This window comes from Tyto alba, unplaced genomic scaffold (assembly GCF_018691265.1).
Source record: "Tyto alba isolate M040663 unplaced genomic scaffold, T.alba_DEE_v4.0 Super-Scaffold_42, whole genome shotgun sequence".
In the NCBI taxonomy this organism is placed as follows: Eukaryota; Metazoa; Chordata; class Aves; order Strigiformes; family Tytonidae; genus Tyto; species Tyto alba.
Genome location: NW_024881318.1, coordinates 4,678,902 through 4,695,870, shown reverse-complemented (window position 1 = coordinate 4,695,870; position 16,969 = coordinate 4,678,902). Strand labels below are relative to the sequence as shown.

The window sequence follows — 16,969 nt, the reverse complement described above, 5'->3', positions numbered from 1 at the left end:
GGCTGGGCCAGTTGAACTGTGTAGTTGGGGGGAAATGGGCAATTCCAGAGACAGGCACCAGAGATTAATTTCTTTGGACATTCCTTTTTCTCACTTTTAACTATAAAAAGAGCTTGATAGGTTAATTTTAAGTGTCTGAACTTAGCTCAGAGGAATCTCACCAATTTTGAAACGTTCAAATTGTTTTAAATGTTGGTCTAAGCATATTATTTTGAAATGTCCACATGTGACCCAGCTAAAAAGCATTCAGTTGGACTGTACATGATTAGTTCCCAAGTCTTTTTTAAATATATAGAACAAAGTTTTGGAAGCAGTTCTGTCTTAGATGTTTCTACATTTGCAGAGAGAGAGAGAGAATTACCATCATTATTTGTTTTCAAACCTCACTATTTTCTGTTTGTTTTGTTCCTTTGCCACCATAACCAAGTATTTGCCTGAGGTTCCTGACTGTTCTAAGCCTTTTATTTGGTTATGTTTCATCCTGTCTTCTTTTCATGTTAATGAAGACACCCAAAGGCATTTTTATCCTTAAGTTTTTTGTTTTGTTTTTTGTTGTTGTTTTTTTTTGTTTTTGTTTTGGTTTGGTTTTTGTTTTGTTTTGGGTTTTTTGTTTCTTTTTTTGTTTTGGTTTTTTTTTCCCATTATATCATTACTATAACTTTCCTTATTTATTTATTTATTTAAGACTGTGGTGATCAAATGGTTTAAGTATTTGATCATGCAATTTTAATAGAAGAGCTGCTTGGAGATGTAGTGCAGAAGATAAATAGCCTGAGGAGATAATACTGGCTGAAAGGGTCTTCATACCTTAAAAATCCTCACATTTTTTTTTTCTTCTTCTTATCTTCTCTCAGCGCAGAAAAAAAAAAATGTGGTTTTATAAAACACCATGGTTGGGGACTTTAAAATTGCTCGTATCCAAGGCAACTGCCAACAGCCTCAACACGTATTTGTAAATTAATTTGCAGCTTACACATTGGTGGTAGGAGGAGAGCCCCTTGCCCACAGGGCAGTGGGAGTAGAGGGGAGCGGGTCTGAGGGTGATGGGAGAAATACAGCTTTTGCATTAAGCACCTTCCTTTGCCACTCAAGCATCTACCGTAACAGGTTTGGATGCTTGAGAAAACAGGTTTTCTGGTGAGAACTAGTTTTACTGCAAGCCCTGTAAATAAAGCTGTGTGTGTTACAGCAGCCGCATTTGCAAGCTCCGGTGGAGTCAGGGCTGTGCCCAGAGGCTGGGATCCAAGCCCAGGAACCTCGTTGTAGTTCAGTAAGGGTCACAAAAGAGCAGAACCGGTTGGAAAAAAAACAGATCCAAACCTCATGCCTTCTGCTCCTCAACTTGCAAATCAGCATGTGAAAAATCCCATTTTCTTCGACCACTGATGCTTTCAGACATTTCCAGCAGGACTTTGGGCACTCAGCACATACTGTGAAATGCTCTCCTTTCTCTTTCCTTGCCCTAGGCCTCCTGTATTTTTGCAAGGCACTTCTGTGTCCCACATGGGTCTAAGATAACATGTCCACAGCTGGGACCCTGGACCGCATTGCATGCAAATGCATGTTAAACTGTTCATGGTCAAGATGCTATTAGTTTGTTCTCGCAGAGCATTGAAAATATTATAGATAGTATAGAATAAGTGTTTCCTGGGAATTTGTCTTCTCTTTCAGGAGATAACTCACACATAGGAAAAATCCAGTACATTAAACACCCTTTACTTTACCTCGGGATGTTTAATTTCTTGGTAAAAATCTATTATTCTGCAGTTATGACAGGCTCACCACATCTTATTGCACAAATGATACATTGATTTTCACTTTTTCTCAAGCACTAGCCTGCTTTAAAGTGCACCTGAGGATTAGACATATTTTTAAAATACTGTCTTTTTTTAAGACCCTTCTTGAGTCCTGCCTGTTTTTCGAAACATACCGGATCTGGGAGCTAATACACATTTTCATTGAGCTGTTCAGATAGTTATGATTTAATTGTTACCAGAAACGGAGGCTGAATGCCTCTGAATGCACACTTCACCCAGAGGAGGTTACCGAGGCCAAGATTAGCAGCGCTTAAAAAAGACAGTTAGACATTCCCATGAATTTTGGCATGCACAGAAAGACTTATTCTCAGAGGCACAGGACAACTTCTGAATGCTCTTAGCAGGTCATCAGGAGCCCTTCTGTGGGATGTATCACTGTGTTCAGTGGTGACCAGCCTGACGTACGTACCCAGCTCCCAAAGGTTTTTTTTAAGGATGAAAGATGAGTCAAACCGGTTGTGAAACTTTCTGTTCAGTGTCGTGGGGGCTTGTAATTATTTGCGGCAGCGTCTCAGGCAGTGTGTTGTGGTTTTGGCTATAAACCTTGCTTCTGGTAGGTCCAGTTTATTTATGCTAGTATTTGATTTTAATTTCTTAGAGCCTATAGTCCTATTTCAGCTTGCAACTTTAGGAGGGGAACACTTGCCCTCTGGGTCTGTTGAAACCACTGATGCTTTGGAGGGGATGTGGGGATTCTTTATTTGTTTCTTTGTTTTTATTGCTGTTCTTAAGAGTATTTAATGTGTGTCACTGCAACATTTGACAGACCTTGGGTATCTTCAGTGCCTGTTGCTACTACTAATAAAAGCTAAACAAAGGCAGTAGGAGTATGTGGTATTTAAAATAGCTCTGCAGAATCTCAGAACATTTTATGAAACTAGCTAGAGATTATTCTTACTTTCCATATAGAAGGAGTGTTCAGTGTTTCTGTGCCCGAGGCCCTCACCTGGCTCCCAAATTTGCTGTCTGACTCAGGCAATTATCTTCAGATCCCAGCTCATGGATGGGTTGTATCTGGCATGAGAAATGTGCTATTTATTGCTGCTGCCCATATATGGAGAGCAATAGTCCATTTTGTTGTTGCATGAAATCATCAAGTTACTCCTTTTTTGAACAGTTTCCAAATTTTATAAAGGAGATGAGTGTGTTCTAGATGCTTAATTTACATAAATTCATAATGGACTCTCCTATTCTACCTTTATTTCCCTCCCCCTACCTTGCAATTGTTGAGGCTCTGCCTTTTAACCTGCATTAACTCACACATCCAATATATAGTTCAGCATCAGCTAGTAGATGGGAAATTTTAACCTGCAAAATTTCTTCCAAATGTGTGAAATCTCTAATGGAATTTGATCCTTGGTAGCACCTGTTGTATCATTTAAAGGTGCCCATTCCTTCCCATCCCTCTTTGGCAGCTCACAGTGTGGTCCGGGTGTTTTTCCATGGGTGTTATTCAAGGTTTGGTTTAGTTTGTCTCCAATTTTCACACAGAATAGCCCACAATCTTAAGGCTCATGATTGCTTCTACTTAAAATCTTAATGAGATTTTGGAGTCTTCCTCCAGCATATCACTTCAAGGCTCTGTTGTATCAAACACTTGGTTTGTGTGTCTAGCTGTTTGATTGTAGATAATTGAATTTCCACTGGAAAAAAAAAGTACCTACAGAATGGATTTAGTAAAGAAAAAATCAGAAGTAAAGCATATGTGCAGAGACAAACTGCAACAGAGATGATTTCATAAAGCAAGTACTAGTCCTCTGCTACCGTAACTGAACAAATGTTTGCCAATATCTGTTAATGAATATTTATGTCCAGAGGATTATTGACTAAAATAAACTGACAAATGGTCTTTGCACATCCAGAAACTTTGATTTGATAAGATTCATGAGATTTCTGATGCTCCACAATCAATGCAGAGATAATATCTCAGCTTTTTCTTATTCTGCTACATTATCATGAAAATGGGAAAATGAAAATACCCTATAGTTTTGGAAACCGCAGGAAGGTTGCTAAAGGTTCAGCTCAGGTTTAGTTAGAGCTGTTGGGCCAATGTCTGTTCTCCCTGAAAAGGTTTATCAAATACAGTTGAACTAGGAGGGATCACGCCATGTAGTTTGCAATCTGTAAAGGGCCATTTTGCAATGTCCAGGACATTCTCTCCAGCGTGACCCCCACCACCCAGCTCGGTGCTGTCGGGGAACTTGCTGAGGGTGCATCGATCCCACTGCCCGTGTCCCCAGAAAAGATGTTCAACAGGGCTGGTCCCAACACCAACCCCTGACAAATGCCACTCGTCACTGGGCTCCTCTTGGACACTGAGCCGTCGACCGCAACTCTTTGAGCACGACCACCCAGGCAATGCTTCACCTGCCAAGCGCTCCATCTATCAGATCCATATCTCTCCAATTTAGGGACAAGGATGTTGTGTGGGACAGTGTCAAAATATTTACACAAATCCAGGTAGATTACATCAGTTACTAGTCCCTTATCTACCAATGTTGTAGCCCTGTTGTAGAAGGGCACCAAATTTGTCAGGCCATGTTGGCTGTCACCAGCCACCTCCTTTATTTTCCATATGCCCTGTAGCAGAGTTTTCAGGAGGATTCATTTCATGATCTTTCCAGGCACAGAGGTGAGACTGACTGGCCTGTAGTTCCCCAGGTCCTCTTTATTGCCCTTTTTAAAAATGAGGGTTATGTTTTCTTCTTTCTGGTGAGCGGGAACTTCACTGGACCTGGTATAACAGAAATATTTTCTTTCTGCTGCTTACCTCTTGGATAAAGTATGACGGATTAGAGCACTAGTCATTACTGCTCTTTCTTAAGCAGAAGAAAGGACAAGAAGCCTGTCAGAACCTTAGTCATTGATTTTCCTGGAGCAAAGGGTCACATGTTAAGTACTATTGATAAAAAGCATCATTGCGGTGTCCATGGAGACCAGGTTGAGGTGAAAGTGAACTGTTACTGTTACAGTGACAGCTTTAGATGGATCTGTAAAGAACCTGCTTTTTCCTCTAATCATAAGAAAGATCTTAGTTATTCTACGTTGAGCACTAGATCAAACCCATTGCTTCTGTGAGACCTGCTGTGCAGGGAGAAGCAGTCACTGTTGACTTCGAGGCAGAGGAAGGGATATTTGGAGTGTCATAAAAACTACTCAATGCTTGCAGGTGTTGCAGCTCCAAGTGCTTGGATGCTTCTGCTGGAACTCTTGTATTTTTAAGATGAAATTAGTGTCAAATTCAGGCTACAAATTGTATGTCTGCAATGGTTCCTTATATCCCTGAAAACTATGCATGTATAAATCTCACAAGTGATTGTACACATGTAGTACTGGGTCTGTTTGCAACAGGCTCTGTCCTCTGCTGTGTTTGGCCACATGCTTGGAGAACATGCTTGGACATGGTGATCCTCATGCCAGTGTGTCCTTCCTTTGGGAGCATGCAGAATTTTCTCTGCTTAGAAAGTGAGGACCAATGCTGCCTGGTCAGGGTCCCAAAAGGAGCACCCCAGGCTCGTGCAAACTTATGATGAAATGGCTTGAGTGAGACTGGAACCACTCCTGCTCCATTTCCAAAATGATTATGCCATATATAGGTCTGTTAAATGGTGACTGACTGACACCATCTAAACCATCCCAATAGCATATCTGTTGCTTGAGTATTGTTCCATTTGCAAGAAACTCTTTTCTTTGTTCAAGTGGACACTTGCCCTGAAGAATCCTTCCTCTGAATGAGCATAACCAACACTTGCTACCTCTCCCAGAGGGCAAAAAATTGGTTTTAGCTACCCAAATATCCACTCAAAAGTCTGAGTCATCAGTCTTTTGGTATTTCTTTCAAATTTCACTTGTGGCTTCTATCAGCTGGTTAAGTTCTAAATTTTCTGTAAATGGCACATTTGCACCTTTTGGGTAAAAGTTGATGTTACTGCACGTTCCAAACTGAGAGACCAATGTGATTTATCACTTCTGGTGGGATTTTTCAATCCACAAATCATTCTTGTAACCATCTACCTGCATGAGCTGTCCCTTCAATTCGTTATTGGTTTTTCTCCATATATATTCTTTTTTCCCTGGACGGAGGCAGCTGGGATTTCGGAAGAGCTTTTCTTGTTGCTCTTGGAAGGGAAAAGGGAAAAATTGAGTTGTTCTTTACTACCCTCCTCTGAAAAAAAAATCCAAATGCTCTGCTTTCTTCTCTACTTGGGAAATGGGGCCATCTAAGTGTCTTCTCATGGCTGGGCTGGAATGTATGCAGATGCTGAAGTCCTGTGGTGAGAGCTTGGCTCAGTGTTGCACAGAGATCCAGAGAGTTGGGTGTGCATTGGTAGCAAACAGTGAGTTACTTGTGGATGTCCTCAGAGCTGTCAACAGAAATATGTTTTAAAGCCACGCTCTGGGTGTTTGCATTCTCTCATAAACATATTATATGTAGGCAATTTCAATATGCAAAGTGAACAAATCTGTTTTTAAAACAATTGTGCTCTGGTTTGAAAATGAAGGTTGTTCTGTCCTAATGCAAAAAAACCTCAGCATTTTTTCACTACTCAATGAAAACCAGAAGTATTGATTTTGAAATATATAATTGATTGTAACAATAAATCACTGGACAGTATATGTGCAAAATTGATTTTTCTATTGCAATAATTAATTTGGTTTGTGCTATAACATATTTATGCAGGAACTAAGCAACTCAGTAATAGTAATAAAATGTAGTTGGTCAAAAACTATCCACTGTGATGTGGTTGTCTTTTCTCTTTGTCTAAAAAATTGTAATACAGTGCTGTAAGAGATAGAATAGATACAGTTGTGCAATTGTGAGGTCTTGCTCCATGAGAAACCCGTAATACCCTGAATGCTTTATATCGTGCTGTGTGAAAACATTCAAAGGATTGGAGACTTGCAAGAAACAGCTGGTGCCCAGATTGTTTTAGCAGAGAAATGTTGATGTACAATATCAGCTCTCTTATCAGTCCAGCCCAGTAAATCTGGTGGGGTTTTCTCACAAATTGATAGAAACTGTAATAAAGAATAGAATGAATGGACATATGGATGAACATGATATGACGAGGAGGGATCAATACATCTTTTGTGGAGGAAGGTCTTGCTTCACATGCCTATTAGAGTCCTTTGAAGGAATCACTGAGCATATAGGCAAGGAGATCCAATTGATATCGTTGGCTTGGGTTTCCTAAAGCCTTTTGATCAGATCCCTCACAAAAGGCTCCTGAAGGAAAGCAGTTGATGCAGTGTAAGGAAAAAGATCCCTCTGTGATAATCAACTGATGTGATAGAGAGTGAAGGATGGAGAGAGGTTTTGGCTTGTCTTGGCCGAGGAGCGCCGGCAGTGGGGTTGCCCAGCGAAGTGTCTACACTGTCTGGTGAACAGGATGGAGAGTGAGGAAACATGGGTTAACGACCCAGCGTAGCAAAAGTTAGAGCTGATTGCTGAAGATCCTAACGATGCGGAGGCACTGGGAGACAAAAGAGTGGATGAAATCCCATGCAGTTATATCCAAAGCGATGCCGAGAAAAGACGCGTATGCGCCGCTGTGCGCTGAACTAGCTGCTGCCGCTCGGGGAGGAGATCTTGCTGTTCAGAGTCTGGAAGCACCGCTGAGTGTTGGGGTTTATTGGGAAATAAACGGGGCTGTAAAGAAAGCGATCGCTGCAGCGCAGCCCAAACCTGCCGCGCACCCTCCGCCAAACACGGGAAGGAAGAGGAGGTGGGGGAGAAGGGGATGGGGATGGCCAAGTAGGTGGGCTGGCGTCTGTATCGCAGAGACGACGTTCCTTCAGGGGAGAGGGGTGGCAGAGGCGGGTGTCTGCCATCAAGGGGTGTGCCAGGGTCCATCAGGAAGGGACAGCTTCACTTTGGGCTATTAGGCTGAGATAAGATCCCTCGTACAATCTAGACTAGACAAGAATATGTAGAAGCAAGAAGTGATTGGTCATGGTTAATTGTATTGCTGTTGACTCTGATGAATGGCTCAGTGAAAATTCCTTTCCATGTTCAGCTTGGCAGTGAGTTTATTCCCAAGAGGTTTGACTTCCTTTACATTGATATAACAAGAGTACCGTAATGTCTCCGTGAATGTCTCCAGAATTAAAATTATACAAAATTGTTAGAGCTGCTCAGGTTGATATTTGTATCCTACAGTCAAAAAAAGGCAACTTTGGACTGCAAAGTGAAATGAGTTGCAGTGTCTTCTCAACCCCAGAGCTGACATTTCTAGCACCCTAGGTATTCTAGTGGCCCATTGAAGTGAAAAAATCTTGAAAAAGGAGAAAATTTACTATATAAATCCATTGTCTATAGCCATTCACTGCTAGAGAATGTACAGTTTTCTTTATGCCCATGTGAATCTTTTTAGATTTGATTTGGTTTTCTTCTCAAAATAATAACTTAGTTGAATACATGTTGTTATTAGAAAAACATATCCTTTTTCCTTTTTTTTTTTTTTTTCCTATTCATTTTATGTGCTTTATTTCTGTTATTTCCTTGCCAAAAAAAAAAAAAAAAAATCAACAATAATATCTCTTCTTTTACAGAGCATCAAAGTTAGCTGGTTGCCTCCACCACCAGGTACTCAAAATGGATTTATTACAGGCTATAAAATCCGACATAGAAAGACTACCCGCAGGGGTGAGATTGAAACACTGGAGCCAAACAACCTCTGGTACTTGTTCACAGGTCAGTGTTCACATGGTACAGCCTTGGAAGGTTTTGATGAATTAAATGCTTTGGGAATAAAATATACTTTCACTTCAAGGGAACATTGATTTCTTTGCTGGCAGGTAGCATTTATTGTGTTGTACAAAGACAGTCTTTATGGTGCTTTTTCTAAACCAATTTTTTCCTTAATGTTTTTATCATATGTTTGTCTCCTGGATTTTATCATTAATGAATTTGAGGCTGAAATTCTTGTGTCTAGTGTCTTAAGCCTCTGCTGTTTTTTTAGAGCACTCAGTCAGCATCTTCTGTTTTCTTCTGGGTGCCAAAATATCAGTTTCCCATTTCTTTTCCAAGATTTTCAATGGAAAATATCTCCTCACAGAATAAAAAATGCAACAGTAGATCATAGAAAAACTGTGACTCCAATAAATGAAAGTAGCCAGATGAGTATTGTAAGGGTAACAGCGAACTCTGGTAGGTGAAAATGAAGTTCACTGGGGTTCTTGCATTATGCCCACAACATAACTGAGAAAGCAGCAGACCACCAAGGGTGAAAACTAAACTTTGTCAAAGTTTTTCCCCTGAATTCAGTATAACCATGATTTCACCTCAAATGACCTGCATCATGTTTACTTTCACATGTAAAGTGTAATCTGTGAGAATCAGAAGTAATTCTGAATTGCATATTTCAGAATGAACCGTATAATTTTCCATTTTGGAAGGAAAAGCAGTTTTTAATTTCAAAATTAAATAAAAGCAAAAGTAGAACATTTTTATGAGGAAGACCTTAAATAGTGAAATTTCATCTTGGTCATCTAACCTAGGCTCTTGACCAAAGTCCCCATGGAGCCTCTTACGAAGGCAACATAACTAATGGCTGCACAACAAACAACTTTCTGGGGGGAGACAGCATGTTAAGCATGTTAGACAAGTTGAAAAGGATCTATTTTCTGGTAAATAAGGGAGAAATAATGATGAGGGCTGTTCAGATGTTTGAGTTGCTGCTGCTGTGATGCCTTAGAGAAGAAAATGTAGCTCTGCAGTGCAAGTCCCGGAGCGGCCGCCACCGCTGCGGGTCCCATCCCTGCGGTTCGCACCCTCGGCAAGGGGGAAAGACTGCGGGAAGTTAAAGCCGCTGTCCGCCTCGTGGGAGCAGCACAGATTAATCTCTGTTGCTGTAGATCCCCACGTCTCGAGCAAACTCCTTCTTTCACATGAATTATTCCGGGCTTGAAGCGCTGCGGGAGTCCTGGTGGGACTGTGGGCTGCCGGCAGCCCCAGCCTGCCTGCTGCCCGTCTGCCGACGGCTCCGTGCAGCCCGAAGTGAAGTGCTTTGTTTCACAAAGCTTGGGAATACGTGTTTGAGAAAGCAATTAAAAAAAATATCCAGATCTCATTATTACTTTCTGCATGCATATATTGTGATTGCTGGAGACCGAGCGATGTGGCTCTTCTAAATGGACGTTTTAAATATTAACATGTCGGCAATTTTTGCTGCAATCCTAGTTGGTAGGCAGGTGCTTTATGGGATAATAAGAACATCTGCAATAGCAAAGGAGTTCAGAGTTACAGTGCAGGTTTTTAAATAGCCGCTATCAATTTTAGAGTAGGCTTCCATGTCAGCTAAATGTTAAACTGCTCTTTTTAATTATGAGTGTTCTTCTCCAGAGAATGTTTGCAATTAAATTAAAGATTTTTTTCCCTGTGCTTTGTGGTCAGTATAGACTGAGCAAAAAGATAAACCTGTATCCCCACCTCAGGGACTTAGAAGTCTTGTGGCACATTCAGGAACACTTCAGTAATTGTTTTCTGATGGCTTTAGCCACAGAGGAAAACGTCTATTTCTGAATTCGTGCTTATTTCATAATATTGGTAAGACTCCATAGTTTTTGTCTGAACTGTGTGCTCTGAAGTTAATCAGAAGCACCAGAAAGCAAAACGCTCTTCAGTTGCTAACCTAGCTCCTAGCCTTCAAATTTTATGCATGAGAGTGTACCTGCAGTTCCCCGTGTGTTAAAAGCAGTGGGCTGGTTTTGTTAAATGTGCAATTAATGCCTTAGTTATGTAAAACAATTCTTCATTTTTCTACTAATTGGATTTTGATTAATTTTGTATGTACGAGCACAACCGATGGGAATTAAGACCCAAACTAGTCCTGGGCCAGTGCAGCCCTCATTCAATTTTTGAAACCTTTCCTTTTAGTCAGAAATCTCTTTTCCCAGGTGAATAACAGCCTCCCCCCACAGCTTTTCTGCTAAATCCCTGCCCAGCCATCGCTCGGAGGGTGCTGCCCGTACGACATCCCCACGTACAAGTGCCGCATAGCTCAGTCAGCAAACCAGGCAACAGGACGCTGCGTAGGGCCGCAGTGTGCTGGGGGAACACATTTCTATGAATATGCATATATATATATTTATATGTATGCATTTCTATGTATTTCCTTACATACAGCAAATCTGAAGGACTATTATTAGAGATTTCATTTTACACAAATTCTACTGCAAACTCTGGTATTTTCATTAATTTTCTTTATTTGTCTTCTTCTTTGTGTCTGATTTTTATTTCCCCTTTTTTTTTTTTTTTTTTTTTTTTTTTTTTTTTTTCTCCTGAACAGGACTTGAGAAAGGAAGCCAGTACAGTTTCCAGGTGGCTGCCATGACGGTGAATGGGACAGGGCCCCCCTCGGACTGGTACACAGCAGAAACACCTGAGAACGATCTCGACGGTAAATGCATCTCTTTTAAAAGCTGTCGTCTCCTAAAGGCTTCTGTCTGAGGGGTGCCACCCAGGCTGAGGTTAGGGTGACATGCTCAGGGTCTAAACACCCACCAACAGATGTTTCCTGACATTCCTGGGCCCCATATGCCTTGGGTTGTGTTTCTCAGTCATCACCAGGACCAAAGGGTCAGAAACCTTTATTAAAATAATTCTGTGCCAGAATTTAGCTCCTGAGCATCAGGGCCATTCACAGTACTACGATGAAGTGAATCTGTACCTCCATAAATGATAAACACCATCAATCAAGGAAACAATGAAAACGATGCCAACAAACCTAACAATTCATTAAACAAATATTCAAATAGGTCAAATCCCGTTTCCCAGTCTTTATTTGCAAATGTTAGAAATGCAGGTTGGCAATGAAGCTGAATAATTAGTGAAAGATGATGAGCTGCAGATACCTGAAAACTGTGAGCTATATAAATCAGTGCAGATGCTGACACAAAAGGGAGGAAAAACACTGAAATGAAAGAGATAGATAAAATGACTGGAATATTTGAAGTAGTAAAGGAATAAAAGGAGAGTAATGAAAATGTCTACCTAAAAAATTAAACAGAGTGCAAATCAAATGGAACAAAGAATCTGACAGATGGAAGTTACAGCAAAGCTACAGACAATCCATAAGAAGCAAATATATATTAGAAAGAAGATGAATAGGAAATACAAGGAAACCGATGAAAATTGCTATGATTTTTAAAACAAAATAATTCACCTAAAAAGGATTAAAACCAAACTGGATGAAAGAATAAATAAATAATCAGATTAAATGCACTGTAGTACTTGATGTTGCCTTTCTTTTGACTGGCCAGATTTCCTTATGATCTCAAAATCAACCCTTGCAAATTGAAGAATTTCTGCCTTTCCCTATGTCCAAACACAATTTTCCAGCAGACTGGGAGTGACTGCAGTGCATGGCACGCAAAATGGGAGAACCAGTACCTGTGGTTTCTCATCAGGGTTTTAAAGAAGAGGTGGTGCTTCTAGACGTGGTGTAACTATACCAACGGATCACACCATGCTGCCGTGCATGATGATATCTCTCTAATTGTGCTTTGGCTAGACAGCAGTTTGAGAAGTGATGTTGTTAACGTGCAAACAGCTGACTCCTCACTGGTGACAGTAAAAGATAAATTCTGAACACACTGCACTATGCAAAAAGAAAGTAACACATTTGAGCATATTCAGTTTGATTTGTAATTAGTCCACACTACATTCCTTTGAAATTGTTGTGCCCAAATACACGTGTGCATGCAAAGACGTTAATTGAGTAATCACGGGAGATACGTGATGGAAGTGGGTGCACGTGAATAAATTCAAGCAAAGCTATTTTGTTCATGTGTTGTATTTCCATGCATTCACATTTGCAGTAGTGATGAATTCTGCTTGTGAAGCTGCAGCAGCCCGATGCTGGGAATGCACTCCGTGGCATACTAGTTGCAAATGCCCTGATAAACCCTGGGGAGAAATCCACTTATTACTGTAGTTATGCAGAATCCTGCAAGTGTCAGCTAACCAGGGATGGGCTGGAGCACAGGCTGGTAACTGCAGTTCCCTCTCTGCTGCTATGGCTAATGCAGTTTCTCCTGATTTCACTGGAAGCCTGGTTGGCATCAGCAACACAAACAGTATCCCGGAGAACAGCATCAAATCCCGATGGATATTCATTTTAATTAGTGTCTTTTTTTAAAGTGATTAGAAATCCAAACATAGCTGCTTCCGCAAGGTTCCCTAGAAAGCTCGCGTGTCTTTACTGACATCTGGGAAGGTTTTAAATATTTATTTTAAGCCTCAAATTTTGTGCTTTAAAAAGAAAAAAAAAAAAAAATAGAAAATGAAAGCAGTGTTTCCCCCAAAGAGTCAGTTTTAAATAGCTTGAGCAAGGATGCAAGAGAATCTGTGATCAACTTAGCAAAGGTATCTTCCAGGAAACTGGGTTTAGGATGCTTGGTTTCTGATTACTGCATTGAACAGATGGAAGCTGTTATACATATTAGACAGCAATGTAGTTTAGCTTCAGCTCTAAATTAGTGCTTTAAGAGCATGACAAGCTAGACTGCTATCATATTGTAATTTATACTGAAAAGTGATGGAGGAAATATGTGAACAAAATAGGATGAGTAAAAAGTGCCTCGACTTTGTAAGACATACATCTTTGCACATCTAAGAAAATTGCTAGTCACCCAAATGTAAGGTGTTTTTCAAGCTCGACAGTGGAATTAGGAACCTTTAAGTAGCACTAAGTGCAGTATCCCCTGGGTGGAAGATGAGGGTGCTCGAGCCATCTCATAGAAACACAGAGAAGGACTCGGAGGCACATGTGAGCAGATGTGGCATCCCAGCAGGAGATGTCACGCCAGGCAGTGACACAGAACTTCAGCTTCCATTTCCTGGGATCCTAATTGTCCATAAGGGAAGAGAGTAAGAAATGCAGCAGCAGGAAATCTGGTTTCATGGACACATCTCCTGAGGAGCTCTCCTCCTGCGTGCCAGATGCTGGTCTGGGGACTGTCTGACATCCACAGCTCGTACCCAAAGTACTCAAAGATTTCCTCACCCGAGGGGAAAATTATAAAGTCTTGGTGCAGTTAGGAGGGGGACTGCAAAATTGGCTCATTTGGGACTTCATGTAGGAGAATGGGATCTCAAGGTTGCTTCTCAGAAGTAGTTCTGGCATCGCGTTCAAGCCCAGGAGATACAAAAGTAAATGTGTTGATCTAGAACTTCAAGGCAATGGCCTGACAAAGCAGAAACATGAGATACATATTTCAGTGAGAATTTTATTCCTGGATATCTGAGTTCTGGGGCACTGAAAATCAGCAGAGCCATGCAAAGACTGGATGGACCAGTTTCCTGAAGAATTGATGGATTTAGATGTTTGGCAGAAGTCCTTACGGTGGAAAATGTGTTTCCTTGTGAAGAGACACAAAAGTTATTTTGTTTGAGGGGAAAAAAATAGTTGATTCTGACATTTATCTTTGTACTTTGGTTCGTGAAATACATGACAGAAATTATAAAATTTGGATCTGTTTCATAGTAAGAAAAATGTGTTTTTTTCCAGAAAACAGTTGAAAGTGAATCTAATCAAGATGCAATTAAAATTGCTTTATACAGAAATCTGAGGCAAAAAAAAATGAAAATTTCAAAATCCAACTCTGAGTTTATGAAACTTTAATGTTAAAAAAATAGTTCAAAAATATTGTTCACCCCAGCTTCATTTTAGAGACTTAATTCATAAGAAAGGTTCAAGAAATTAAACTGCCTTTTGCATTTTGAAACAAGAAGTCATGATTTATCTCTGAAATGCATGAATCACATATTTGAATTGTTTGAAATAAAGAATATGAAATGTTTGAATAAAGTAGTTTTAACCTAAACGGCTGCCTAGAGGTATCTGTACTGCAATTTAAATCCCTGTGTTGTGTCAGATGTAAAAATTATCATTTGAAGGCAATCGGTTCTTTGAATGCTCTGATCTCCTTTGCTGCCTGAGAATTGCTACTTTAGGAAGTTCGAGGAATTGCAGTATTGCTATGTTATCCAGCTTCTCATTTCAAGGCATTAAATTGTTATTTTATCTTTGGGGCTTGTAAGAAATGCTTCTGTCATTTGTTTTTCAAACAGCACTGTTGAGGAATAGCTGCTCAAGTAACTTTTGCTTCTGCATTAAAACAAAGTTTGGGAGTGGAGTTGGGGGTAAATGGCAACTTAACCTGACTTACAGTGGCACTACTGGTGCAATGTTTCTTCTTTTTGTGAGTAGCGACTTTTCAGTGAATTTTCTTCAACCTTTAAACAAGACCCGTGCTTTGCAATTTTAAGGACTTGAATGCAAAGGACTTCTAAAATTTCTGGGTGTTTCAGACTGGTAACGTACTAATCAGACTTCCTGGAAGGTGCAACAGGTTTTCAGAGTACTCTAATTGTGTTTATAAGAATTCATCTCAAAGCACGTGAAATACCAAGGACACATGTATGGCACTGGTTATTGAAAAGTGTTAATTCTTCTTTTTATCACCTTTTCCAAGGTTTACAGTGGGAATGCTTCACAACTGTGAAGTGTCTTTTGTTGGAGTTTGCATCATTTTACATTATTACTGTTTTTTCTACGCTGTCCTTGTTGCCTTCCATATAACCTTTCATCTATTATATTGCAAGCCTTTTTATTGGGGGAAAATAGTAACTTGTCTCTTTCTGCTCTCAAAAAGACAAGCTGCTGTGCAGCTCCTCTGAAGAGACTTGTGATATGATAGTTATTGGGTAAACTCAAACAAAAGGCATTTACTCATCTAACCTTTATAGTAAAATTAGGCTTGTAGAAGGCAAGTAGACACCAGGTGATTAATTACTACTTAAAGTGAGGCATTTTATCTGGGAATACCTGTAAATAAAATACATCATTCTATTATTGCATTTCTGAAATGTTGGTGTATTGTTTAAAACAGCTTCAAAGCAAGAGATGCATGTTCAAGAGTTAAATTCACTTCTTGTTTTCACGGGAAAGAGACAGATTACTACCAGAATACACTAGTATGCTGCTAGCAAAGTAAACTGTTCTGTCAAATAATGTGTGAGCACAGGACAATTTGTGTAATCAGCTGTCAGGATCCTGCTGAACTTGTAAATAGACCAGTGAAGAGAAAAGTTGTCCTCCTGGAAATTCTTTTGCCCGTCATCTTTCATTTTCCTGCATTATTTTAAATCTCTCTTGTAGCCTTATGCTAAAGGTGGAAAGCCCTAGGAGATACTCTGTTTAAAACAGGAGGAGGTCTATCCGTGTGCTTGGAAGGGAGGGACGTAGCTCAGAAATTAAATTGCATGTAAGCTTTGCATGTAACTCTGGGACACCTTGTCGGGTTTTTTGTGCAAATATTTTAATCTAAACTCAAACCTTGAGTAGAATATTAATTTATACTTTTATCTTTCTTATTTTTTTCTTTTCTTTTTTTTTTTTTTTTTTTTTTTTTAATCCCAGAATCTCAGGTTCCTGACCAGCCAAGCTCTCTTCATGTCAGGCCCTTGACAACAAGTATTGTCATGAGTTGGACTCCGCCGCTCAACCCGAACATTGTTGTCCGTGGGTACATCATCGGCTATGGCGTGGGCAGTCCGTATGCTGAGACTGTGCGAGTGGACAGTAAACAGCGTTATTACTCCATTGAAAATTTGGGTGAGTAATTGTTTTCATTCATTTCATTTCATTTCAACGGATTCCTCTGAGATTATGCTATTTTTGAAGGTTTATTTTTAGGCTTTCACTGGTGCTTCCTTTATATGTTGCTTTCTTAAGCTGCTTCTGCATTCCATTTTATGTTTGTTCTTACCTTCAAAACTCTGGACACTCTCAAATATGTCAAATTTCTTTGCTCAAATGCTCATTTTATTCAGTAGATCTGATTAAGTCATGTGCTCCTAATACTGATTCCCACTTGTGAAGAAAGCTGGACCTAAAGGTATTATTCCCCGGGCTGGCCCTCCAATGTTTGAATTTAATGGCAATCGCAAAACTCCAACTTTGTGTCTGTCAAAATGGTGCCGAGAGAGAGGTGGTTATTCATTATTCATGGCACAGCCTCTGTGACAGTTCATCTAAATTCTCAGCATGGTACACAGGGACCTGGATCCTTCCAGTGGTGATGGACCGTTCTCCTAGCACTGGGAAAACAGTTCAAAGTTTAAAGGCAGCCAAAAAGCAAAACGT

At 40.1% G+C, this 16,969-nt stretch overlaps 1 protein-coding gene across 1 annotated transcript in view; it reads left to right on the top strand.

Moving 5' to 3' along the window:
- The window catches only part of DCC (DCC netrin 1 receptor), a 592,838-nt gene that overhangs the window by 482,862 nt on the left and 93,007 nt on the right, over positions 1 to 16,969 (top strand). The window contains exons 13-15 of the mRNA XM_042804693.1: positions 8,370 to 8,511; positions 11,108 to 11,218; positions 16,244 to 16,438. Coding sequence (XP_042660627.1) covers positions 8,370 to 8,511; positions 11,108 to 11,218; positions 16,244 to 16,438 — 448 coding nt within the window. The remainder of the gene's footprint in view (positions 1 to 8,369; positions 8,512 to 11,107; positions 11,219 to 16,243; positions 16,439 to 16,969) is intronic.